Here is a 26,295-nt window from a genome sequence, read left to right as displayed (position 1 = left end):
AGAAAGTATTGTTAATATTTTTCTAAATTTTAACATCAATTAGTATCATGATTGATTTCGCAGCTTTAACTTTCATAAACTCTAAAATCATGAGTTGTAAAAGCACTACTCTGGTTTTTTTACAGAACTACTCGTGTCTTTTGTCAAAATTATGATTTCAGGATTCCAAAAACAGATCCAATAATGCTATAAGCCCATAACTTAGCACAGCTTGACTCTCAAGTTATTGTCAAGCTTGCTTCATAACACATGGTTTTAGATAGTCAATGACATTATTAGTTGTATGATGACTTGCCAACTAGTTAACGGTACCATATTGTCAAACTCTTGGGTCTTTCTAATTTTAAAATTGTAAATAAATCTGTTCACCAAAAATATATGATATTATCATATCACATTTATTTTGCATTATAAAATTAATTTTTCATGATCTTATGTCATTAGTTTTTTTTTTCCTTTAAGCAGAAATTTAATGTAATCCTATAGACAAATCTAAAAGAAGAAAAAATGACTTTGAAAGGACAATTTTCATCTTGCATTTCTAGTAAAAGAAAATTGATATTACATATATCTTTAGAATATCTATCTGATATATGTATGTATGTAAAAGACTAAGTCAGGCATATTTTTGAAGGGCATACTACTATTCAGTTTCTTTTTAGCAAACTCCAAAATTTTCCTATCGATTACATCCACTTGGGAGACGTAAGGTAGGACCATAGTCTTCTTCCGTCCAATTAATGGAATTCTTGGTCAGCAGCTTAATAATCCGCTACAGATTTAGGAATATTCTTAAACTTCATCAACTGGACTAAATGAACATATCAAAATGACCCCCCAGGCCCCAACAAAGTATGTTCATCGAATTCAATACAATTTTCACTTTCTGTCTCCTAATAAATACACAAGGAAATATAATGTAAATGTGTATCCAAAATTTGAATGCTGAGCATGAGTAGGAGATCATATGCATTTTACCCACTGAAATGTAACATGTGAGTGACATGTCATTTTTCCTTAAGCATAACATCTATTTTAAATCATACTACATGTAAATTTACATATTAATCCCCACATAGTGGCACAAAGTTGTTAAGCTAATCTCAAGTGTGTGACTTGCCAATTTTTTCCGAGCCCCTTTCATATCTTCATCTCCCTGTCCCAACTATGAATCGATGGTATTTGATTGCTGGAAATGTAAAAGTCGGAAATGATTTGTCAGATTAAGGTGTTCCATGCAATTTTTTTCCATAATCTAATGACTTGGGATGAGAATTACTGCCTAGTGCCTACCAGGAAAGCCAGAGTAGTTAAATGAAATTTGAGAAGAGGAAGGGCTTGCTTTGGCTCATGTTCATGCAAATCAAGAGACATTTCGTCATCGTCGGATTCTCTGCAGTCAAATTGAAGTAATGCTTTCCAATGAGCCAAGGAATGAAACACATGGCTTAAAAAGGTGAAGATTGAAAGAAATTGTTATATTTGCTACTAACTTGATTCGAAAAAGCTTTTGAGAAGATTTTTGATCTGCTTCAAGAACCTTTCTGTTAAAAAAATGTCCCTGTGCATTAAAAAAAATAGTAAACAATCTAACAACATCATTTATGTTAAATGAACTATAAAAAAACATATAATATATCCAAACAAACAAACAAATATATATATATATATATATATATATATATATATATATATATATATATATATCCCAATCCAACAATTAGATATTAACATATTGTTCAAAATATCAACTAATAACGAAGTTGGTCATAAATACTAATAATCAAAGTGTCTGAAAACATTATAAGTACAATTATTACATGTAAGAGAAGATCATTTAAATTTCAAAATAAAGGAATTATTTCTAAATCTATTACTATCTTTATCCTTATAACTGCATTATATTGGAGTCATAACAAAAAAACTATCCATCGAACGCAATGGTGGCCTACCAAAAAATAATCAAATTCCTGGATAAGTCAACAAATACTTAGTGAAAATAAAATAAAATAAGAAGATAAGTCACAAAGACTTAGTGAGGGCATAAAATACAAAGCGGACAAGAAGGAGAACACAACATTGCACAAGTCTTAACATCCAAAAGGAATTTAAATAACATTAAATAAATAATACAACTTGCTTTTAGAAACCATTGTATAAAAAAATATATTTTAGAACAACCTATAAACTGGTATTCAAGAATAATAACTTTATAATCAAACTTTCATTCCACTATGTGTACATAGATCATATTATATCTTCATTGTGGTGAACCATAATTATATAACTACGACATTTGGCTCGTAAGCTGCATTATCTCTTCGTTGTAGCGAATGAAAAATATAAATATACTATGAGTAATTAACTCATAGGCTATATAATTTCTTCGTTATAGCAAACGGCAAATATAAATATACTATGAGAAATTGACTCATAGGCTACATTATCTCTTTGTTGTAACAAACGACAAATATAAATATATTATGAGAAATTGACTCAGGCTACATTATCTCTTCGTTGTAGCAAACAGAAAATATAAATATACTATGAGAAATTGACTGATGGGTTACATTATCTCTTCGTTGTAGCAAACGACAAATACAAATATACTATGAGTATTGAGTCATAGGCTACATTATCTCTTCGTTGTAGCAAACACCAAATATAAATATACTATGAGTAATTGACTCATAGACTACATTATCTCTTTGTTGTAGCGAACTACATCATGAACTCACAATAAATAAAATAAACTAATAATCCAACATTCATTTTTATATATCTTATCAAAATCTCAAAATAAATTTCAATCAAGTGAAAATAAATAGTTTTCCTTTATTCTCAAATACTCCTAAAATTTCAAAGATCACAAAAGAGTCAAATATGTGACTTCAAGTTATTAACATGATGCTCTAACCAACTGAGCTAATAGGGCAATTATATTATAAAATAAATAATGTTGTTATATATAACACTAAAATTTCTAATGTATATTTAATGCGCTGTAAATTTAAATAATAAATTTTATGACAATTAATTTTGATATAACTCATACGAATTATTTAATCCGTATATTTTTTTATAAATAAAAAAATATTTACTATTAAAAATAATAATTTATTAATAAATTTAAAAAACATATTTTTGAAAAAAAATTAGAAAAAAAACACTTACAAATCACATAATTCATATGAGGTATACGGATTATGTAATCCATAACATGATTATAAAAAAACAATGATAATCATTTTCTTTGACGTACAATCAACTTTAATTTACACTATTTCAAATCCAAAAAAAGAAAATTACAATATACTTGGCCAATTCTCCAGTGTTACTTCTCGGCATCAAGATACAAAAGTCACCCCATTGTATAGTTGTCCCACATAAATTAGTAATGTCCAAAAGCACTATTCCCTTGTAAAGCTTTCTTTAAGGGAACTATAAGTAGTTATCTTATACATCTTTGATGATCATACAAAAGCCATCTTTATCAATGTACCATTTAACTAGTTTCATTAGTCTCCATTGTTCACAATTTATCTTCCACTTGGCATAGAGGAGCATCTTGGAATTGCTTCAGCTTTAGAACTGCATTGCACTGAAGATATTGAGGCAGAGGGTCTTAGGAGGGGTGTAACAGCCCTACTTGAAGTTTCATTAGCAATGGGAGAAGGGGTAGCTGTAACAGCTGTTGCTGGTTGTAATTCTACTTCAGGGGTATCAATTAATTGATCATCTTCTTCAATAGACAACACAGTGCTTGTGTCTGTGTGAATGGTGGAGTCATCAGTGAACATGCCATGTCTTCTCTTCCTCCTAGCTGCCTTGCCCCAACCATGAATTGTTTCTCTTATCCTCTGTGGGATTAATGCTGCCTTGTAGTTTGTTCCCATCTGAAATACACAAAAGATGTTGTTGCATGGAACATTAAAGTGGCAAAAACCCTTCACTAAAATGATTCACTCAATGCATGAAATCCAACAAAGAGAGCTTATTCATTATTTCTAAATCAAAGCCAATTATAATAGCACTCTTGTGTAGTGAACTAACATGTTAGTACTTAGTAGAAGTATTGTCTAAATGAAACTTGGGTATGGCATGCCATTTACATAATTTGATACTTCCAAAACTACAAACATGTCATATATGTCAGACTTAAACTTGTATTTTCTTTTTCTACATCCAGGGTTTCTTACCTGTGTAACAAGTGCATAGAGTGGCAAGGTGCTGTAGCTGCAAAGAAACTGTCCTGCTAACCTACACAGTTGTATACAAGTTGGTTGATTGATTTTTGTAAACTAAGCCGATAAATATCCAACACTGACATTTTACATTAAATAGTTATTTTATATATAAAATAGTGACAGGTCAATTATTTATTGACTTAGTTTACACAAGTATAATATGAAGTAAAATCCTGAATAAGGAATAAAATAAGCAGTGTTGATTTCTACATACCCCAATATTAGCCTTATATAAAGGAGAAGGTGATTCCTAATAAAGCAGGAATAATATCCGAACTGCCACTGTAGTAAAAAAAGACATTTTTCTAGTTTAGTAAAATGCAAAAAATTCAAAGTTGCGTGTATTATATGATTCAATAACACAAATATATAGTTGTATCTTATTTTATTTTAACTCCCTAAAACTGAATCTTGCTCTCATTTTTGGATAATTCATTTCCAAGTAATCAAGATTCAGTTGATACTTAAACAACATCCTATTACTCCATGGTCTAATTCTAGGATGTAAAGTGGATAAGGAAATACCCAGAACCAAAAGAATGAAGCCAGCTCAAATGCATTCTGCCAAAAAGAACAAGGAATCAGACATTAATAACAAGTTTCAGCAAGAAATTATCACATAAGATGTAGACAAACCATGGCCAACCTGGAAGAGAATGAAATGGATCAACGATAGCAATAGTTCAGGCTTATTAAACCAGAAAAGTTCATCACGAGGCCTCAACTTTGCTTCTGGGAAGAACCTTGTAATTCCAGCATTCTCCAATGCCAAGGTTGCAATAACATGCTGTAGTTTTGTTCCCACCAAGAGCACAAGCTGTTCATGAAACACATGATAGTATTATTAAATAACTTCAATAATTTATTCAACTAAATTATTTAGCATACAAAAATCATATAACATTTCATAAATAAGGCCATATTTTATGCAGGTTCACCAACAAGCATTCTGTTTCATTCAAATTCCATAGAAAAACCAACCAACTACTTTGCAAAGAGCCATTTACAACATCTAAATGGTTCGGGAACAAAAGTTAAAAAAGAAATGAAGGAAATTGCAAGGTAACTTACAGATACAGGAATGATAGCTATCCAGAAATATAGATTAGATCCTGTGGTAAACCCAAAAAAAAATATTGTAAGTTTCAACAGCATGTAAAACCAAGTATGATCTGACCATAATGTTTCAAGTATTCTTAAGAGAAAGTGCCTGAAAGTAGAAGCGATTTCCAAAAGAAAGATCCATAACAACGAGATTTTTTTAGAGAAGGGACACTGAGGAAGTATAATGTTAAAATCAAGAGCAAAGATGGTGAAATGTTTTTCACCTAGACTGTTTATAATAGGCTATACCTTTAATGTTGAAAAGCATGAAGGCAATAACAAATCCCCAGAGTGGACCACTGCAAGAGATTTAAAAGACATAATCAGCTTTCAACTTCTCTATGAGAGTCAGTTTGTGAAAAACTAAAGCAATAAAATGTAACAAGAATAAGTCCAAGATGTTTAAATGAAGACATTATATTCTTTCCTCCTTTAATTGATTATTTGATATGAATTCGGAATGGAAAATTTAAACTACCTCTTAAAACACTAAATATAAATGAATGACTATTTTTTTCCAACAATTTAGTAAAACAGGTCACCACGGAAATCTAAGATCATGGCATGCACAATGCATAAAATTACACTACAGATCTTTGAATCCTTGATGAACTGAAATTGGTATCTAAAAGAGAAAATCATGAAACTGACTGCTGAATCTCTATTATTACTCACCTCACACCAACTATCCTTTGGAATTCCTCTTCCATTGATCGAATCATGTAGCTGTGAAAATCATATTTGAATGAAAGGTTGTGATTCTGCCATGAATAATGAAAACAAACTGATATAAGAACCACATTAGGTAGCTTTTAAATACTGTGAGATAAGAATCAAATTAGGCTCGAATATTGCCTCAGTGGAGGATACTTGTGATCTAGACCAAAAAAATAAATAAAGAGACAAATATTTTTGCAATATTGAATACCATGATGAAGCCTTTGCGAAGCGTAAGATAATCCGCAAGAACCACAGAATGCCCAAATTGACGGAAAAAGCATGTCTACAACTTAATCAAAATTAAAATTAGATAGATATACAATTATCCTGAGTAAATGGTTCAAAATGAAATCTGGATTTGTAAAATCAAGATTTCTTGCACATATGTTCTTAACATTGAGGAGTAGAGAGTATACGGTAACAATAAAGATTCATATAATATTTGTTCTCAAAAAGATTCTGATAGTTATACGAAATTCATGTGATTAGCCCCCAAGAACTATTAGCATTTAGTATTTAGAGAACCACAAAATGAATTCTCATATGTTTTACCACTTTAAAAAAAAATAAAAAATAATCATTGAAATTTTTATCTTATTTTACTCAACATACTTGCTTCCTTGAGAGAAAAACTTTGTAATGGTTTAGCTAAGTTAATTGACCATTGCAACAAACTACTCTTGCATAACTTGTTTGTGAAAGCAAATTGATCAAAAGGTAAGAAGTCTAGCCAAATTAACCGTGCACAGATGGTAAAATCTTTTGTGTATATTCTGATTTCAAACATTATTTATATCTTCTTTCATCAAATAAATTTAAGAAACTACAGACAGACATATTAAAAGGAAAAAACATAAATGAACTGAAATCAAATGGAAACAAGAAAGCAAGTGGAGATACGTATTTACCACCCAAATGAGGGAACTATTTTTGTTCAATGGGTTTGATGCATGAGACTTGACAAAGGTTGATTGCCTTCGCATGGTCAACTCTTTTGTAATTTCTGTTGCAACAAAAGAATAGGCAAATCAACTACTAAATATGTTTTAAATATGCACTACATGACCGTATAATTTCTGTCAATGACCAACTCTCCTGAAGGCCTAAACTGTTAGGCACAGAGGTAAATGAACATTTCTAACATGCTCCATTACACAAGCTCGAGCGTAGAGCGAGGACTATAATTAAGAACTAAATTAAAATTAAATATTAATGCAAGGATTAAACTCCTGACCACATGATCAATTGATCATCGATGTAATACGAATCAAGGACCAAAAGCTTGGGCTGGCTGGTAAAGATACATTTATATATTAGAATTTCCATCTATCATAAATCACTGAATGATTCAATCTTGGAAGATTTTGGTCATCCAAAATGCTTGTTTATTTATCTGAACTTCAGTGGCTACCAAGCCAAAAATCAACATAATTGCCCCACAGGATCAGTAAAGTGATTTAGGGGAGTGGGAAAGAGAGAGATGAAACAGAGAAATTGCTTTTGGATTTTAATTATATAACATATTACCTACAAGTACAACAACTACACAAGTGAGAGAAAAGATGAATTGTAGTATAACAAACCTGATTGAGGTGATTCATAAGTTTGTATAGTCAATCATAGAAGTGGAAACAACATTTCAAAGGACCAAACAGGATAACACAAAACAAATTGAAAATAGATTTTGTTCAAAGGCACATTGAGAAGTATTGTGCTTACCAGTTAATGAATTATGCCGATCCATATGAGCCTCATCCTCCCACACTCTCCAACTGTGAATCTGGTTTAAACTACTAGTGTTATTATGTCAAACAAAATCCAAAATGATAACACCTGAATGTTTTACCACATAGAGCCAACTAAATAAAGCTTAAAAATATTTGAATGATATTGTTTCATACTATTATTCTCGAATCTCAATTATAAAAAACATCCAGGAATAATTTTCGTAGATTACTTTTCTTAGGTGCAACCTCCACACTTTTACTTTGAATAATATAATATTCTCTATACTTTTTTGGTATTGCATGTATCTTTTTAATACATTGCCTATATACCCTTTTCCGTGACAATTCCGGTCCCGTGTTTCTCCCTAATTTTGCTCAGTTTAATTATTTTGCATGATGATGCTTCATAGAACATGATTGACACTGAAAAGGTCCCAAGGCTCAAATTTACCAGGGAGTTATGTGAGAAGAAAAAGGTGTAATGCACTTGACCCTGGCCAGGGTAGAGAAAAGAATAAATAACTGCCTAATTAGCAATAGTGAGGAGAGGGGTGTGTGAGAATTTGTTGGAGGGGGAGAGAATAACCCCAAGGACTATGATTGGGGGAACAGGAATTGGACTCGGATTTGGGAGACTAGGCCCCTCTTGAATTGTCTATAGACCTTTACATTTTCTTTCTTCACTGTACACAAAAACTATATAATCAGGACCTGAAATCCTTTGCTTTGGGCTTGATACTTGAAATACAAATCAGATTGGGTGGTTAAGAAAGAAGGGAAGGGGGGAAAGGTCATGGGTTCAATCCCCCCTACTAACAAAACTAGCAATTAGCATTTGCTGATATGAAAAAAACTTGGAATACAATACAGATACTTTTTTCTTTCCTTCTGTCTCTCTGTTTCTTCACAATGTTTTTTGCAGGTACCTATCAGACACTCTGCTGAATCATATTAACTGCAATGTATTATAAATTTATAATGTATTGATGTATTCAAAAGGAAATATAGTATCAAATCCAATGTGAAAACCCAAGCAGATTTTGAAACAGAAAAATAATACATGGCTCATTTTTTTTGCAACAATGATAAGTGTGTGGCAGACAGGCCTCATCTATGAATAAAAAACAATAACTCACCTTCACAATGGCCAACAACATAGTTAGGCAACTGTAAGATATATGCGTTACCGCCATGACAAAAATGAATCGGTGCAACTGCTCTAGACCTTCATACGAAACAAAAGGTTCATAACCCTGAGCAAGATAACAAAATGAAAATCAACCTACATTAATTTAAAGTGGTATAAGCTAGTGAGTCAAATTTTATACATGTAAGGTATATTGCTCATGCCTCTTTGCAGGTGCTGCTATTCAACATCCTTCTAACTAAGTGTGGATAAGAAGAAGCCATCAATAATTTACGCTCTTCAGAGCTGTTGTCTTCCATTTCTTCATCAATCTCAGATCTAGTGCATGGAGCAAAAGCACTGTTGTAGAACTTCGATGGAATGCAAATATTGGCTATCATGCGTGAGGTAGCTGTTAATAAGAGTGATATAAATCCGAGTAACATCAACTCTGAAGATAGAATTGCAAAATAAAGAGAATTGATCAGTAAAATGAGACACGTTACATTACAACGAGGTAAAATCAGTAAAGATTAACAAGTAAAAAAGAATCCTTGTGTATACGTAAAAGGAGTTCCAGTATAATTTAATGCACAACACCTTCTTTCATCTTCTCTAGAGCTGCAAGCAATGGCTTTCGATTAGTTTTCCGCAGCCACTGCAGACACAGAAAAACATAATCACACATGAGAATTCAGGCCAAAGGTAACCAAAAAGAACTTCTTATTCAATAACACTTAAATCGATGGTTCTATCACAAGTAAAACAAATATATGATTAATTAAGACAGAATCAAGCTTTAAAGTTTAAATAAAAAAGGAAAAATTTAAATCTATACATGTCAGTTTAATTTATTTATTTTTTGGAAAGAGAGAAAACTTCTTCCTATGCCAAATAATGCATATCCAAATAAATTTGTTATAGAGATACATTTAAAAATCACAAATGAAGGTTCTTACCACATCTAAGCAGTAGTTAGAGAAAATACTAAATATTTCTCTTTTCATTTTTTCATCGCTGCCCTTCTATCACTCAATTCATAACAAGTCTGATAGCAGCTGAAGTCTTAATCACAAGTTTCCAAAATGCCTTAAAAATTGAACAAATTCCAATTTCTACCATGCAATGTTTTTGCTACATTACAGAGTTTAACATCAAGAACCAACAAAGCTCAATAAAGATTCTTGTCTGGCAATACTTACGTTGCTTAAATGGTGAATGGAGCGCTCCACAAGCAGAGAGACAGCAACAAACACTGTCAACACAGTGGCAACAGACCATGTAGGAGTCAAAGCCAAAGACCGCTTTTCTTGAGAATTTTCTTCCATTCTGAAACACCCAAATCACAGACCAGACCTTAAATATGACTATGCCTTAAACATCCAAGGACTTAAGATATGGTCTCACTGAAAATCTACTTCAAAAATTATACAAGCAAAACTCATAGTACACCGCTTAATCGGCCTATAAATCAGTGAGATAATACTGAATCCTATAAATAGAAATCCTAATGGCAGTGTCACTCACCAACAAACAACAGCAATTAGTAATCCTGATTCCTAATTTACATACAAAGATACAGCAAAACAAAGGATTAGGACCCAAATGGAAGCTCTAATTTCTAATCTCTCCACCATTGACTCCCAGGTTTGAGCATAAAACACAAACCAATACCACTTGCTAACAAAGAAAACTTTCGCAAACTCTTGACAGCATATCAAAATCTTCCATAACTATCAAAAACTCTCCCAGAAGAAAAGGAAAAAGAAATATATTTCCAATATAACAAGATGGTGAAAGGAAATTTCCTTGACCTTTTTTCTCTCACTTTCTCCAAACAAAATAAAAAATAAAAAACAAAAAACAAGGCTCTTTTTTTTCCTTCCTGAGAGGCTGAGAGCTCTTGTGAACTATTCAGAGCAACCCCATTTGCGAATCATGCTCACATTCCCAAGACACGTTACTGGCTCTTATAAAAGCTTCATTTTTTCCTTGGTTCAACTTCAACGACAGTGCCAAGCAGATTCAGACATTCTCCAATGAGAGTAAAGGCCACACCTTTTTTCCCAACATCAAGTACTCACAACCTTAAACCCCTGTCAGGAATCTACGAAACTCAGAATGGAACTTGTCACGCTGTAATAAGTGAACCCAGAAAAGTTAAATCTGAAGATCCCTCTCACTCTCTTTCTCACTCAGTCATAACCTGTAACTAACAAACAGTTGTTTGTTCCTAATACATTGAATGAGTTCACCAAAAACTACATGCATTTTTATGATTCCTATATAAACTGCTAGGGGCAAAGTGCGTCTTTTTCCAGCTGCAATATTATGTCAATGCCAATGCAATGCACACTGTTCAGTATCTCTTCACTGGGCCACAGGTGCTTGCCAACTCTTACTCACAGATTATATAATAAAGTATTTTTTTTTGGGTAAACCATCTCTTTTATTATAAGCTTTTTCATATAATGAGATACAGAAATATTTAACAGTAAAGTTATCTTTCAATCCTATCAATCATATATGTTAAATATTAAAGAGATATAAGGTTCATTCAGTAATAATTAGAAAAATAAGAAAAAAAGGAGAAAAGAAATATTATAAATTTGTATTTTTATATTTCTAATAAAATTAATAAATCAATATTTGTGAATAAAAAATAAATTTAAGCAAAATCTCAATTTGATAATCGTAAAAAAAATATGATCAACAAAAAAAATCTTACTAAAATATATGTGATTAAAAAACATAAAGTGATGTTCATGCAGCATGCACGTGTTTCCCTAACTATCTTTTTTCGCGCTGCATGATATGCTACCGCACTTGTCGTTGCTGCATCAACGAAACATCTTCTTTTACACTTAATTATTAAAGCAAATTAGACTCATTTCCTGGAGTTAGTCTTTATTGTACTTATATTTTCTCTCTAAAATTGTATTTTTTAAAATATATTTTATGTTAAACTATAAGTGAGAAATGAAGTTTCATATTGAGTAAGAATGAAAAGTTTGAATATCATATAAGGTGCTCGTCGCAGCGGAAGCTAAGGCGAGGTCTAGGGTCCACGTTAGATTTCATTTTAAAATCAATTAACATTAAGTAAAGTTGTCCAACAGGTATATAAGCTGCACTCCAAGGATTGAGGCAACCGATATGAGGTAAAACCTTTAAACTTATGACTAATTTTGTAAATTTTTCTCTCATGACTAATTTTGTATTTTTTTAATAATTTTAAATCAATAATAAAGATTTTATTGTTAGTACTATTTAGGACTTTTAATTATACTAAATGTGTGTTCTAAAAAAAATATATATTAAATCCAATGATCAAAAGGCTCATTTTTAAAGTGATAAATGTGATGATCATGAATGTAATTTGGTCCTCAATAATATCACATCTCATTTTTAAGATCCAATTGCTATGAAATATCACACTTGAAAGCGCCTAAAAATTTATTCAATTAGACAAATTCATAACAAGATATTTTTTTACAGAGATCTTAAGTTTAATCTTCGTTGTCATTGTACAACAGAGTCCATTTAGTACCATATTATTTCTACAAATATGGCTTACTTACACTTTGTTTGGTAGCAAAGAAAAAAATGGAATGAAAAAAATAATATTGTGACGTTATTTGTTTTAAACGGCAGGAGAGGAGGATAGAAATTGGATTGTAAATAAATAAAATAAAAAAGTTATTTTACTCTTGTATACAAGGTGTAGCGTAACCAATTAGCAAACAATGCATAATCCATTATCAGACATTTCATAATTATCAAACATAGTGAAAGGGAAAATCACACAAAGCACTAGAACAGTTTTTGGCACACGAAATGACGAAATCACTGTGCAATCTCATCTACACACTATTTCACTCCACCAGAAAAATATTTTCATGTAAGACCTACCTACTTTTAATTTCTCTCCTCACATATCTTAACCTTAACCAAACAACATCAATTTCTAATATATCCCCTATTCCCATCCTCTTATCTCAACTACCCACCTAAATCAACTTTATCAAACAGTGTCAAAGTTAACATTTGTGACTAGTATCTCTTTGAAGGAAATAATCGCCTCAACTTTGGACTTCAATGAATGATAAAGCCAAAAAAACCTTTTACCTCAAAATTCAAACTCATCACAAAGCGCCGACCACAGTAGTGTTGAAGGGATGAGAAATCCAAAAAAGAAAAAAAGAGATGGAAAAATTTGTCCTAATTTATCTGTTTCTTTGTCCTTTGAGATAAATTAAATGTTCATAAATATATTCTTTAATTGTTGACATTTTTTATATTTTAAAAATTATTAGACGTTAAAATGACGTTAATAGATGTAATATTAATTAATTTTAAATTACATAATTTTTATAAAGTTATTCTACTAAATTAAAATTATTAATTTAACATCAACATCAACATTCATACAAAAATTATTAACTGTGTATTGGATTATGAAAATAGAGAGAATAAAAATAGAAAAAAAAATTTACATTGAAGTCCCAGCATGAAACTCGCTTGTGCATAAGTGAATTGAGGGAAAAGAAGCTTGTTCTCTTCAAAGCTTTTTAGAGGATGGAAACAAAACCAACTTAAAATTTACAATTTCCTGACTGCTACAACAGCAACCAAAAGTTATGGCTCGCTGATTGGATCCTCTTCAGATGTGTTACTATCAAGGGCCAGAATTTCTTCGTTTGCATTAGTGTTTGGATGTTGATCAGTAGCTTCCCCCTTCAACTCCTTCTCACTATATAAATCATTCTGAACAGGTACATTTATTTGTTGCTGCGATGAAAGAACATCTGCGATAGCCTTCATAGCAGCAGAAGCCTCGTTGCCATCAACTGAATCATCTAGGTCAACACCATTAACATTAGGTTCCTCAGACAAGTCCTCCTGCCTAGGAGGGGGAACAAAAAAGGGAATTCGACCCCTCTGCCAGTCATGAAGTATCATCTTTGCCGCAGTCATCAAGTCAGGCTCACCACCCTGAAACAAACATTATAAGTCACAGATTTTACCCTGTCTTACAAGAGCAAAAACCTTCAACAACAACAAAAGCCTTATCCTTATCCCACTAAGTGAGGTCAGCTACATAGGTTACATGACCATCAGGTTTAGTACCAGAGCAACAAGCTTAAAAAAAACCGAACAAAAGCCTTCTCCCACCAAGTGGGATAAGGTACATGAATCAAACAATGCCATAATATCCTGTCGTAAATATAATGTAAATCCTTCTTGATGATATGGCCTATCCCTGTCTTGGTCTCCCTGTTCCTTAATTATTGTACAACCCTCCATCTGATTTACTCTCCTTAATGGGACCTCTACAAGTCTTACCCACATGCCCACACCACCTAACGCTAAGATACTACCAACTTTTACAATAGATTCTATAAGTACAACATATCTTGTTTGTGTCCAGTGTCCACCCACAGGTGTTGCTTTAGTTCAATATTGGTTTTGACTCCCGATAGTCATCCCATACATGGAAGAATATGCATACAGGCAGCATATCAAGTCTTGGCGGAATTGAGGAGAGCCAGAATACATTAGTAGAGCTGATCATTAGCCTCAACAACAATACTATCATGAAATGACTACCAAATATAAAACTAAGGATTCAGAACAACTCAAGAAGAATACCTTCAGAAGTTTGCCAGTTGATTTGCAAAGCTGCAGTAAGAAGTCATTCTCATCATCCCTGGTGACAAGAAAAATATTGATGAAAACCAATGTTTTGTACTTATGCTATGCTGATACATACAGATAAGTAAGCAAATCAAGGTGAATAAGTCTTAACAGCATGTAATGGTCACACAGATTATGTCATCACTGCCTTACTGTGCACAATCTATCACCAGAAGCTAATATAGGAAAAAGAAAAAAATCTTAAAAGATGTCAGCACAGAAAGACAAGTGGGAGAAAAGTTGTTGCCTGATATATTTGTGTCAGTTTTTGCTTATCTACATTTTCTAAAGTCTAAAGTTTGCATGTGGGTTGATTGCATAACATGGCACGAAAAGTAGAAAGTGTTGTTCTCTATCAACTACAACAGCATCTTATCAGAGATTAAGATTGATGGGCAAACTTAGGTTGTTTTCAGCAAACACAAAAATATAAAAAGGACACACTTTACAGTTAACACATATCTACACCATTAAGTTCATGAGACAGAACCATACCACTCTTTTATTTTATATGCTCTCTCCAAATGCTCTTTCTTCACACGTTTCAAAACCTCACCTATATGGTCTGCAGCATCTTTCAAATTAGTTACACGCACCTGAAAGTAACACAAGCATTAGCCTGACTGTATTAAGTAATAATAATATATTACCAACTAAAATGCAAAATTAATTCCACAAGAACTTCTATCAGCACAAACACAGAATAAATTATCCATTGGGCAAGCAAAACAAGCATGGCTCCCGACAATCACAATATATGATATAACATAACCAAATAAAAGCTATGATTGTTCAGGAGATGCCAGGTTGATACTAAAATTATATCACTCAATATACTATCACATCAATAATAGATAGTCACCATTTTGATAAATCAGCACAAGGGGAAAGCAACATTGATCACAATCATATTTTGATGGCATGAAAGCTATGACTAGTATCACTTGCGTGTCATTACCTGGATATAACACCCAAATAGGTAACTAGTCATTCAGCCTTTCATAAAATATAAGAATAGTTCTTTTTGGACTTGAGAGTCCAACAAATCACAATGAATAATATACAACAACAAAACAAAATAGATATCTCAGGAGACAACCAGGTTGATTGGACATGTCCCTAAGTAGGTGGTTATTCTTTTTTACTTTGCAGAGCACAAAGAAAAACACTATTAGCAAATTACAAAAATGAAATACTATCCCCACTAGGTGAAGTTGCCTACACGGATTAAATGATGCCACTGTGTCATATTAAATTAACACTCAAAAAAAAGTCTGAACAGAGCATTCTTTATGAAAACACATAACAAAATCAGAGAAAACAGGAGGAAACCTACCACACCCTTCAACACAACATCTGTTTCAGAATCATTGTTGTGGTAGACAACACCTGGACAATCAATCAGAAAGATCCTCTTTGTTAGGGTTATATACTGCCATACTTTTGTTTCCCCAGGAATTGGAGCAACCTTGCAGACCTTTAACATATAATTAGACACATGTCAATCAGTATGCTAAAATGATTATTCCACAACAATAATTTAAAATGTTAATGCCAGAGAGGATTTGGGAAAAGATTTGTGCTTTCATGCTTGCATTAATGTCCTCGCAAACTCAAACAACAGATTAAGAAAAAATTCCGAAGCAGTAAAGGGAAAGAACTATTACATTCTTTGTACGCAATGTGTTGATTACGGATGACTTCCCAACATTTGGGTATCCAACAAATCCAACAGATATTGCTTGCTTATCACGTTTCAATCGAGCAAATTGTCTCAGAACTGATAGAAGTGAACCCTAAGCACAATAATGACCAATAAGAAAATAGCAAATAGCAGCTGATGCTGAATGGAGAGGAAAGAAAGATGTGTTATCTCAAATTTCAGTTAAATTATTTCATAATGTAACAAAATTGGCAGATAAAGTAAACAAATTAAATAATGATCAAATGTAACAGAAATACTTTTCCGAAGGACTTGTTAATGTTTGCATGGAATGCTAGAGTTGGAAATTCTTTTGACAAAACTCTAAGCCATCCTTTTGTTGCCCAAGCAGGAACTAGATCACACTGAAAAAAGAAAAATAAAACTAAGATTGTTTTATCTCACGTAATAGCAATTTAGGGCATTTAGCAACATTTTAGAGCAATTGAAAGAAGTCAAAGAACTAATAATGATGTTACTAACCTTGTTCAATAAAAGCACCATGTGTTTGTGCTTACAATTTTCCTTCAAATGCTTCTCTAAATGATAGCATCTTGTTCCTTGTGGATCCCTTGCATCTAAAACCTGCATTAGGATACATAAGGTATTCAAACTTTGAGGAAGAGAAGAAGGATCCAAGTGAAAACTTCCACGAGTCATGTCAAAAGAAATCTGACCTACCATAGACTCTACAGCCTGACAAAGCACAAAACAACCATAAAAAGAAAATTGCTTAAAAAGGAGGAACACATTAACCAAGACAAAATTCTTTTTAAAATTCAAAATACAGAGCAGCAAAGCAGCAGAAATGCCCGTCAAAAAGCTCTTTTTTTTCAATTTTCTGCACAAAATCGTATCTATAGAAATACACACATGCATACCACTTCAAAAACATAAGATATGTGAAAAATCCCCGAAAAATAGAAGGAGATACTACCTGGACAACCACGTCTGAAGAATCTATCACTTTGTAAAGCTCACCCCATATGCGTTTACTCTGACCCTTTTCGAACATTGTATGTCGCACTAAATCTCTAAATCCATCTTCATCATTAGCTTCCGCGGATACACTGGAACCATACTTCTCTTCAAAAGCATCTGCAATGTAAGAAATAAGTAAAACATTATTAGGTTGAAGAGAGAAACAAAAAATCACACAAAACAAGCATTCCCAAAAAAGAAACAAACAATTACTAGTCAGTTTCAATTAAGTAAATTATTAAGTACACCAACGAAAAACAAGTAACAAACTAAGGGGTGCCTTTAGATAAGAAACAGAAATCAATTTTTTAATATAACTTTTTAAGCTATTATTTATAACTTTTAGAAAAATGGAATGTGACATGTGTAGGGAGTAGGGACTAAAGTACAAGGACTAAAAGGATAAGTTTTTGTAACTATAGAGACCAAATAACTAATTAAACCTTTCTTAAAACAAAAACACTCCAAGCAAACAGGCCATAAGCTCTTAAAGATAACAGCACAAGCCGATTACACATCCAACCTACAAATTTACAGAGAAACCATCATTTTTACCCTGAGACCCATCGGCTTTCTTCAGCAATGACTCGTAGTCAGCCGCCAAGAGGATGGGGCGCTTCCTCTTAGTCTTCGGTCCAAACGCATCCTGGAAAGGCTCTCTATCAAGCAGGTGAACTCTAGCTTGCTACATTCAAAGTCCACAAACCATTATCAAATTCACTAACATTTTCATTTTGAAAAACACACAACTCATTCATTCACCAATTACACATCGTGAAAAGCAAGCAAACCTTCTGGTGATCGTTGAGTAGCGAAAGCGGAAGTTTCTTCTCCTTCAGAATTACATTGTAATTACTAGACATGCGGCTCTGTAGCTCTTCTCGGAAAAACTCAAGCTCTTTCTGATTCACAACACGCGTGTTCCCTGCGAATCATAAAATTCGTAAGTTCATGTCGAAGAAACACGATTGTTATTATTTAATTAAGTGTGCGTTTGGATTAGCGTTGAAATGACGTTAAAGGAGAAATCGCGTGTCCAATGCAAAAATTTCAAAGCAACAATGCTGTAACTTTCATCATCTGAAAGTAGATTCAACTGCTTCCAAAACACACACTAAGTAGTTAAGCATTCAAGTTGAAGAAACGCGATTATTATTCGATTAAATAAGAATTAAACAATTGTTGTTGCGAAATTGGACTTACCGAACCATCGACGATCGGGTTGGATTCTTGTGCTGGGAAGCTCCTTGGACTGAAGCTCGTGGGATACGACTTTTCCCTTCCGGTCGCGCACGGGCCTGGTGTTGTACATCTTGAGGCGGCGCACGGTGGCGGCGGAGCGCGACTCCTTCTTCGCGTCATTGCTGCGGTTTACGTCGAGAGAGTGCTTAGGTTTTCCGGAGACGTTCACCTTCTTCTCCTTCTTCTTCGCCATTGCAGAAACAGAAACAGAGAGAGAGAGAGAGAGTTGGTTGTTGCAGCTGAAAAGAGCGAAACCGCGAAGGACAGTTAAGATTAGGGTTTTTGTTCCGCTGAGGAGCGGTGGGAACGTGTTTTTTTTTTTTTTTTTTACAATGGTTGAAGGTTTGAAGCAGAGGCAGGCCCAATGTTAAGCTAGTTAATGGGCCCAAGAGGTGACAGACCAACTAAGCAAAATACAAAGATTTAAGATAAATTAAACTGCAGTTTTGATACTCTTTAATTTTATTTTTTTTGCGAAGCAAAAAAATATTATTAATTATCCAAAGCACAAGATGTGTCTGAAAAAAGGTAGTACAAAAGAGAATAATAATCCTCTTTAATTCTTCATCTATTATTTTAATCACTTATTATTTTTCTTTCATAATTTTAGTAGTCTTTACCTTTTAGAAAATTTATAATTTTTTATTCAATTCTCAAATTTGTATGTATTTATTTATTTATTTGATTAGAGGAAACTCTACATCTAATGTATTTATTTAAAATATGATCAAAATGTCTTATTAAGATGAATTTATCGTAAAAAAAAAGAAAGTTTCTAACCTCTTAACCAATAAAAGATAAGCATGATATAATAGGTTAAGATGAATTTAGCTCTTCCTGCCTCCTTTCTCTCAAAAGATTCATCAAGTTCAAAATTTGATTTAATAGAGATCGAAATAAAATATTAAAATTTAAACTCATGGATCCTGATGAGTGATGATTATCTTTAGAGTTTAATATATATTGTAATGTCCTATAAAAATCATTTTTTATATAATTTATAAGATTATTATTTCAATGTCAATAAATTTATCATGATCATTTATTATTGGATAATAGTATGTATTTTTTTAATATTAGTACATTTAAATTAAATTATTATAAAAAAAATACATTTACCTTGCATTAAGGACTTGTTTGGTAGTCAAGATAAGAGGAAAAAGATTTTTATATACCTTTTCTTAAATATACAAATTTTGCACCACAAAAAAGAAGGACTTAAATATACTTTTGGTTGTTCTTACAATTTAGTATTTTTTATTTTCTATCCTTGTAATTTTTTTTCACTTTAGTCTTTGCAAATTATGTTTATTTTGCTTTTCATTCTTGTCATTATCATATCACATCATCACTTGATTGTGACAAATAAAATGATAACATTATCATATAACATCAGCATTTGATAACATCATCCTATCACATTAATACAAAATGTCTCTCATCATTAATTTGTCGGGACTAAAATCAAAATAAATATAACTTACATGACTAAAACCAAAAAATGACATATTTGCATGGATAAAAAATGATTTAAATCTAAAATTCAATATTAAAATAAAGTCTTAAATATTATAATAGAGCCTCAAATTAAATATTAAATTTTGTACATTTAATAATGTGATACACTTAACACTATCAAATTTTTGTTAATTCCTATTATGAAAAATGATTTATCACAGTTATTACTGTTATTACCACCATATCCACATTATTGGGGTCATCACCATCGTTACTATTGTTGCTGTCACGGTTGATTCAATATTAAAATAAAGTCTTAAATATTATTGTTTTGGCTATTATCACCACCACCACCAATGTCTCGTTATGGTTACTTTCACTACCACTATCTCAGTTACCATAATTGTTAAAAGATGATGAATAGTGTGAGAAAGACACTCAAGGATGAAATTTGAAGGATGACAAGAAAAAAAGGGATAAGAAAAATAGTTTAAAGGTAAAGAGAATATACAAATTGAGATGTAAATAAATTAATATTAAAATATTAATTAATTAATTTATTTTATTTTAATATGTAATTAAAAACTTAAATATTTTTTCATCCATGTAAGTATGCCATTTTTTTTATTTTAATCCCCATAAATTATATTTTTTTTTATTTATGTTTTTGTAAGTTAATGATGATATGACACTCCATAGTGGTGTGGCAAGATAATGTCATCATTCTATTTGTCATGTCATCTTTTTTAATGGATACTGATAATAAGAATGACAAACAAACATAATTTGTAATAATTAAAACAAAAAAATATAGGGATGAAAAACAAAAAAAACATTAATTTAGATGATTCTAAAATATATTTAAGTGAAAAAGGAAATAGTGTAAATATTTTAAAATAAAAATGCGTATAAACAAGCTCTTTATAGACTAAATTGAGATTTGTATAGTTAATGGGATTAACCATTAAAACAAAAAGGGAAATCGCTAGAAGGAGGGCTTGAACCTCCGACCTTGTGGTTAACAGCCACACGCTCTAGCCAACTGAGCTATTCCAGCTTTTTGTAACACATTCCTTTCAAATTTAATTTAGATAATTTTTTTCTTAGAAGCTACCTTTTAGAATATTTACGTAGTCCTAGATAACATTTTAATTCTTGAAGAGTTTGATAGTGCATTATCTGTTAGAAAGGATTCATACTTCATACACAGGTGTCCCCAAAAAATGCTGATAGTTAATGGCACTTCACTTATGAGCTTCAGTTACTGTGATCCTGCTACATTTTTTTGGAATGCATATGCATGTGACTTCACTCATGAGCTTCTGTAATTCTGATACTTTATAATAACTTTCGTAGTTATTATAAAAGTTTAAAAAATTACTATTTTTTATTGGCAGAATCGAAAACACTATTAGAAAGTTTACTAACTCATGTCTCATGCTCAATCAACCTCAGCTAGACTCCTTAGTAGTTAAAAAAAAATATATACATTAGTTTGTAATTAAATAATGGAATAAAAAATCTTTATATTTTTAGTATATTTAAAATAATTTCCAATTAGTTGAATCTTTACACTGACAAACTATCAAAATTAAACTCTCTAAGTAATCAACATCAGTATTCAGTGTTGTCCCGTGGATACAAATTTGATGTTCGACCAATAACATAAAACAGTGGCATTGGAAATATATGAAGTAACATTTTCATTCTAGTCTTGTCTTGGCATGTTAGTATCATCTTCTCCACGTCCATGTAAGTTCTTGCAGCTGAAAAAATACAAGTAGCCAAGAAAAAGACACCGAATAGTATCAGCAAAATAAGCATTTAGAAAATCCTTCCTACTTACAACTTGTGCCCTGAATCCCTCCTCCAGTTTCCTCTTACGAGTTTTTTGTGCAGATAAAGGCATGCAAATTTGTATATGCATGTACATAAAATGAAGGGACAATTCATCAGTTCATTACTGAGAAAATTAGTTACCCCTGCATGCCCCCATCATCCAAATTCCAAAGCTATATAGTGCATAGCTGGATGGATAATTTCTTTATTGTGTAATTGCTTGACCACTTTTGATTCGGTGTCTGTGAATTGCATGTGTATAGAACATGTTCAAAAGTGGTGTTGAATGTGTATCAGCAGTTATCTCTTAGTTTGTTATTTTCTATTAATTGTTTGATCTTTAACTAATGAAGAAAGACTCAATTTGTATAGACCTTGAACTAACGAAAAAGTTTAATCTATATACAGTACTGTAACGGCAACCTTTTATTTACTACCTGTTTTTTGTTAAAATTACTTTAAATAGATAATCCCTTGTTTTTATTAACTTAGTGAAAAAGCTCTAAAAAAATTAGCATCTATTTCTCTGGAAATAAGAGATTTCATGAATACTGGTAAAAAAATAGTGCAAGTGTTTCAAAAACAAAAGTTGCCAAGGAGCAACTACATCGTCTAGGACTAGAGTTCAAAAAAGTATATATATATATATATATATATATATATAATCAAAATTGAATTCAAACATACACTAAATATTTGCCTACCTAACAAGTAACAAGAGCGTTTCTGCTTGCTGTTGTTGTGGGGGAGGGTTCATATTCTTCAATAAAAACATACTACAAACAAAAGATGAGGGCTACAATTCTACAAATATACTGCTTTAAACACATTCTCTGTTATTCATTAAGATTTATTTGGAAGCTATAAAATCACAAATGAAACTTGTGAAATAATAAGCGATGAGCTGATGAGGTAAAACTTTTTTTTTTGTAGTATCCAATAAATTTCAGCAAATAACAATGTTATAGTGTATGCTGCTAGCATTTATCATAAATAAAGAATCTTAGTTTACACTAGAATCCATACATTTCAGCAAGTTCAAACAACTTTGAAACCAGCAGTTGTCACATCTTTGCTTCTGACATACTGCTCACTCAAGTCTTGTTTATTGCTGTGGCTTGTGTCGTTGAGAAAACTAGAAAACCATTGAACAGAACGTTTGGGAATCCGTTCGAGAGTGTGTCTATCCACATAATAAAGTCCATATCTCACGCCATAGCCGCTTGTCCATTCAAAGTTGTCCATCAATGACCATATCATATATCCTCTTACATCCGCGCCTTTCCTGAACATAATAAAATTACCTTTCCTTGTCAACAAAGTAACTGAAATTTGATCTTAAACAAGGATGCTACTCATATATTAGTCCTCATCATCACTCACCTTATGGCTCTAAGCAGAGCTGCAAGGTAGGCTTTATGATAATCTATTCGTTTGAAATCTTGTAGTAGATCATCCATTGTCACATTTGGTTTGTGCGGTGACGAATATCCTGAACCATATTTTATTTAGCCATCAATGAGTAATTAACTAATACCTTTACAAATGGCAACCCTGAATGGTTAAATTCCTTGTTCCTTAATGCAAGGTAAAGTGTTTGAGATTATATTACTCAATTGATCAAGCAAAAACACATGAAAATAACAAATGGGAGAAAATGAGAATATGAGATCATCTAATGTATTTAGTATTCGCTCACCATTTTCTGTAATATACATGGGCATGTTATGGTATCTTATCTTGATGTAGTCTACAATCTTCTCTAAGCCCCTTGGAACCACAAAAAATCTTGGGTTTCCTGTCTGTTTAAGACAAAAGAAATTAGATCATGGATTATGTTCACTGCCTAATCCTTTATCAAACATTTGAGTCAAAAAATAACACAGTGATAAGAGCAGCTGAAGGACACAAGGGTACCAGATCACCAATTGGAATGCCATCTCTTGTTCCAGTTGCTTCTACGAAGCCTCGTATTGGACGATCTGTTCCAAGAGGACAAGCAGTGAGGGAGCAGTCCTTGGCATAGAGAGTTCCATAGTTATTGATGCCAATGAAGTCTATGCTGCCTTTTATGAGACTCTTCTCCTCAGGAGAGAATCTTGGCAACTGACTCCCGAGAATAGAGTGCATCTCAGGAGGGTACTCACCAAAAACCAAGGGATCTAAGGACCTTTGAAAGAGCAGAAAAAGTTTTCACAAAATTTCAAGGATCTGGTGCTGCTAATTCTTTTCATTAATAAAGTACATAATGGTATATGCAGTTTAAATGCCACTTATTAACACAACTTACCAGGCTACAACAAAAGCCAAGGCCCTTTTCACGGCTTGTCTATCACATTCTTCATCTCTAAGAGGTTCATACATGAAGGTATGAGTAACAATGCCAATGATTCCACCTTGCTTTGCCTGGATTAGTATGAGTAGTTTACAAATTAAACACCCTTCTTAGCCTTTAGTCCTTTTTCAACTAACCTAGAAAGTGTGACAACAAATACCTGAAAGTGCTTGCGGTATAATTCAACAGCCTTGGCATGCGACAGTATCATATTGTGCACGGCAATGAGAGGCTCAACATCAGAGTTACCAGTATTACAATTTCCAAAAGGCGGCGAACAATGACCCGGGGGATATGTTCCCCTTATAAAACCCATGTCTGCAAACAGGTTGGGCTCATTGATGGTAGCCCAGTACTTAACCCTGTCTCCAAAGCTCTTAAAACAAACTTCAGCAAAATGAACAAAATCTCTCCTACAACGAAGTATTAAACGGTTGTTAAATCTTACTGTTCACTTAGCTTACACTTCGAGGACAATTCATAGAAGTGACAAATTTCCAAATTCACTAGCATTTATATCATGGGACTAAAAAAATGAGAACAGCATATTTACTGTATTAGGGGACTAAGCCAAGCACCATATCTTTCTTCCAATTCTCCCGGGTAGTCATGGTGATGAATTGTCACAAATGGCTCAATCCCTGGATTAAGTACACCACGTTCAAATTTAGGTACAGCTTAGGACAATGTGATGTGGTTATAAACATATATATTAAACCACTTATGAGGTTCCACGAAACAAGATCTTGACACATGTTAAAACTGAATGCTATCAATCTGAAGTAAGAAAATAGTAGCATTATTATGGAATATTAAAAACAATGTGGACAATGTTAATTACTTCACCTCTAAGAAGCAGATTGTCTATGATCTTGTTGTAGAACATAACCCCACTTGGATTTATGTCCCCATATATCCCTCCTGATACACCTCATGAAGACCAAATTTAGCAGGGAATTCCAAATATGAAATTATGCTAACTGTTTGTGTATTTTTAATAACTTACTATGTAGAATTCTTGCCCATGAAATAGAAAATCGATACACATTTATCCCAAGAGAGGACATCAACTCGATGTCTTCCTGTCAAATACAAAGAACAATGATTAAGAAAATCAACAATACTAGTCAGAGTATAACAGAGGCAGGTAAAATATGAAGCTGATATTTACCAAATAGCGATGATAGTGATCATCTGCAATGTCACCATTCTCATCATTGTTTATATTTCCTGAAAATTTATCAAATTGCATAGTGTTCATTCATGTCCATCCTTATAATTCTATAATAACTTTATACATGCACAACAAGGAATCAAGATGGAAATCATATCAACAGACACCATTTACCTGGTATATGACTAAAAACATCCCAGTTGCTTAAACCTTTGCCATCTTCAAGAGGTGCTCCCTCAATCTTTATTTTGAAAAAAAAAATCCCATTATAGAAACAACAAATTTTAAATATTTCAGAAACAAAAAAGGAAAAAATGAAAAACATGTGTAACTCCAACAAACTTTTTATATTTCAAGGAAAAGTTAAAGTTTAGAGTAACTCCAACGTTTTTGAAGGCAGGGAAAGCACAAGAAAACATGTACCTACCTGGTATGAGGAAGTGCATGTTCCGAAGAGGAACCCTTCTGGGAATTGAGATCTGCTGATTCCATCTTCAAATCCAAGAGAACTTTGGACATGAAAATGAACACAGCAAAGTAGTGTCAACACAAGGCGCAGCTTTTCCAGCATTATCTTTTTTGTTCGTATGGTTTAATCATTCAGGAGATTAATAACGTCGTGACTCGTGGGGCATAAAACGTTGAAAACTTTATCAAATTGACTACGTGGCTCGTCATATTCTTCATGCTTTAATAATTCTGACAATTCTGCAACTGCTACAATTATTTGTGGGGCCTCCTTCCTAGGGAAAATGTTATATATTTCAATAATTATCTTATTATTTATGAAGAAAATAACAAACAAGTTGGGGTCACGATTTTGGTACTTGACAACTTTTCCTTAAACTTTTAAAATTAGTTTACGGTTAATTTGTAAAAATTCTCTAATGTTTGTTTTTTTAAAATAATATTATTGACTTATTCTTAAACTAATTTTAATTTA

The 26,295-nt window shown here is 32.5% G+C and overlaps 3 protein-coding genes, 1 long non-coding RNA gene and 1 other non-coding gene across 7 annotated transcripts; all 5 read right to left on the bottom strand.

The window, feature by feature from the left end:
- Positions 1-879: 879 nt before the first annotated feature.
- Positions 880-1,563, bottom strand: LOC121173221 (uncharacterized). Its single transcript, XR_005887637.1, has 3 exons — positions 1,494-1,563; positions 1,294-1,393; positions 880-1,189 (listed from the first exon to the last, which is right to left on the bottom strand). It is a non-coding gene; the product is annotated as an uncharacterized lncRNA (long non-coding RNA).
- A 1,624-nt stretch (positions 1,564-3,187) lies between these two features.
- On the bottom strand, positions 3,188-11,267 carry LOC100808247 (MLO-like protein 11). Its single transcript, XM_003539544.5, has 15 exons — positions 10,127-11,267; positions 9,525-9,582; positions 9,149-9,375; positions 8,935-9,051; positions 7,791-7,851; positions 6,980-7,074; positions 6,280-6,354; positions 6,027-6,112; positions 5,601-5,650; positions 5,319-5,359; positions 4,894-5,064; positions 4,773-4,808; positions 4,462-4,529; positions 4,200-4,260; positions 3,188-3,896 (listed from the first exon to the last, which is right to left on the bottom strand). The coding sequence occupies exons 1-15, from the start codon at positions 10,250-10,252 to the stop codon at positions 3,540-3,542; spliced, it is 1,629 nt and encodes a 542-aa protein (XP_003539592.1). The 5' UTR covers positions 10,253-11,267; the 3' UTR covers positions 3,188-3,539.
- A 2,136-nt stretch (positions 11,268-13,403) lies between these two features.
- Positions 13,404-18,879, bottom strand: LOC100788649 (nuclear/nucleolar GTPase 2). Its single transcript, XM_003540409.5, has 11 exons — positions 18,508-18,879; positions 18,096-18,229; positions 17,860-17,989; positions 17,261-17,421; positions 16,807-16,908; positions 16,584-16,688; positions 16,289-16,417; positions 15,958-16,098; positions 15,117-15,217; positions 14,577-14,634; positions 13,404-13,919 (listed from the first exon to the last, which is right to left on the bottom strand). Exons 1-11 carry the CDS (start codon positions 18,737-18,739, stop codon positions 13,563-13,565), a joined length of 1,650 nt encoding a protein of 549 aa, XP_003540457.1. The 5' UTR covers positions 18,740-18,879; the 3' UTR covers positions 13,404-13,562.
- Positions 18,880-20,987: 2,108 nt separating this feature from the next.
- TRNAN-GUU (transfer RNA asparagine (anticodon GUU)) lies at positions 20,988-21,061 on the bottom strand. The gene has a single exon. It is a non-coding gene; the product is annotated as a tRNA-Asn (tRNA).
- A 544-nt stretch (positions 21,062-21,605) lies between these two features.
- LOC100807715 (beta-glucosidase 18) lies at positions 21,606-26,013 on the bottom strand. Of its 3 annotated transcripts, XR_005887636.1 has the most exons (14): positions 25,780-26,013; positions 25,527-25,593; positions 25,350-25,408; positions 25,185-25,260; positions 25,025-25,099; positions 24,732-24,819; positions 24,339-24,591; positions 24,134-24,249; positions 23,761-24,013; positions 23,543-23,645; positions 23,227-23,335; positions 22,870-23,128; positions 22,548-22,619; positions 21,606-21,770 (listed from the first exon to the last, which is right to left on the bottom strand). XR_005887636.1 is itself a non-coding variant. In XM_041007633.1 (13 exons), exons 1-12 carry the CDS (start codon positions 25,921-25,923, stop codon positions 22,882-22,884), a joined length of 1,590 nt encoding a protein of 529 aa, XP_040863567.1. In that variant the 5' UTR covers positions 25,924-26,013; the 3' UTR covers positions 21,606-21,770; positions 22,870-22,881. The 3 variants fall into 3 exon arrangements, 2 of the variants coding, with proteins under 2 accessions (XP_040863567.1, XP_006592906.2); XM_041007633.1 differs by lacking the exon at positions 22,548-22,619; XM_006592843.4 differs by lacking the exons at positions 21,606-21,770; positions 22,548-22,619 and having other exon boundaries at positions 22,749-23,128.
- Positions 26,014-26,295: the final 282 nt, after the last annotated feature.

The sequence above is a fragment of the Glycine max genome, chromosome 12 (assembly GCF_000004515.6).
Source record: "Glycine max cultivar Williams 82 chromosome 12, Glycine_max_v4.0, whole genome shotgun sequence".
NCBI lineage: Eukaryota > Viridiplantae > Streptophyta > Magnoliopsida > Fabales > Fabaceae > Glycine > Glycine max.
This window is presented reverse-complemented; position numbering and strand designations above follow the sequence as displayed.

What these genes read in the sequence shown, in the direction of transcription:
- LOC100808247 (XM_003539544.5), bottom strand. Translation starts at nt 10,252, where the DNA reads ATGGAAGAAAATTCTCAAGAAAAGCGGTCTTTGGCTTTGACTCCTACA. An exon ending in TCTAGAGAAGATGAAAGAAG is followed by an intron (nt 9,376 to 9,524) that starts GTGTTGTGCATT and finishes TTCTATCTTCAG; the next exon opens with AGTTGATGTTACTCGGATTT. An exon ending in TAGCTATCATTCCTGTATCT is followed by an intron (nt 5,065 to 5,318) that starts GTAAGTTACCTT and finishes TTTCATGAACAG; the next exon opens with CTTGTGCTCTTGGTGGGAAC.
- LOC100807715 (XM_041007633.1), bottom strand. Translation starts at nt 25,923, where the DNA reads ATGCTGGAAAAGCTGCGCCTTGTGTTGACACTACTTTGCTGTGTTCAT. An exon ending in TGGCTTAGTCCCCTAATACA is followed by an intron (nt 24,592 to 24,731) that starts GTAAATATGCTG and finishes ACTTCGTTGTAG; the next exon opens with GAGAGATTTTGTTCATTTTG. An exon ending in GCATTCCAATTGGTGATCTG is followed by an intron (nt 23,646 to 23,760) that starts GTACCCTTGTGT and finishes TGTCTTAAACAG; the next exon opens with ACAGGAAACCCAAGATTTTT.
- LOC100788649 (XM_003540409.5), bottom strand. Translation starts at nt 18,739, where the DNA reads ATGGCGAAGAAGAAGGAGAAGAAGGTGAACGTCTCCGGAAAACCTAAG. An exon ending in ATGTTGTGTTGAAGGGTGTG is followed by an intron (nt 15,218 to 15,957) that starts GTAGGTTTCCTC and finishes TGTTACTTTCAG; the next exon opens with GTGCGTGTAACTAATTTGAA. An exon ending in CAACTGGCAAACTTCTGAAG is followed by an intron (nt 13,920 to 14,576) that starts GTATTCTTCTTG and finishes TGTTTGTTTCAG; the next exon opens with GGTGGTGAGCCTGACTTGAT.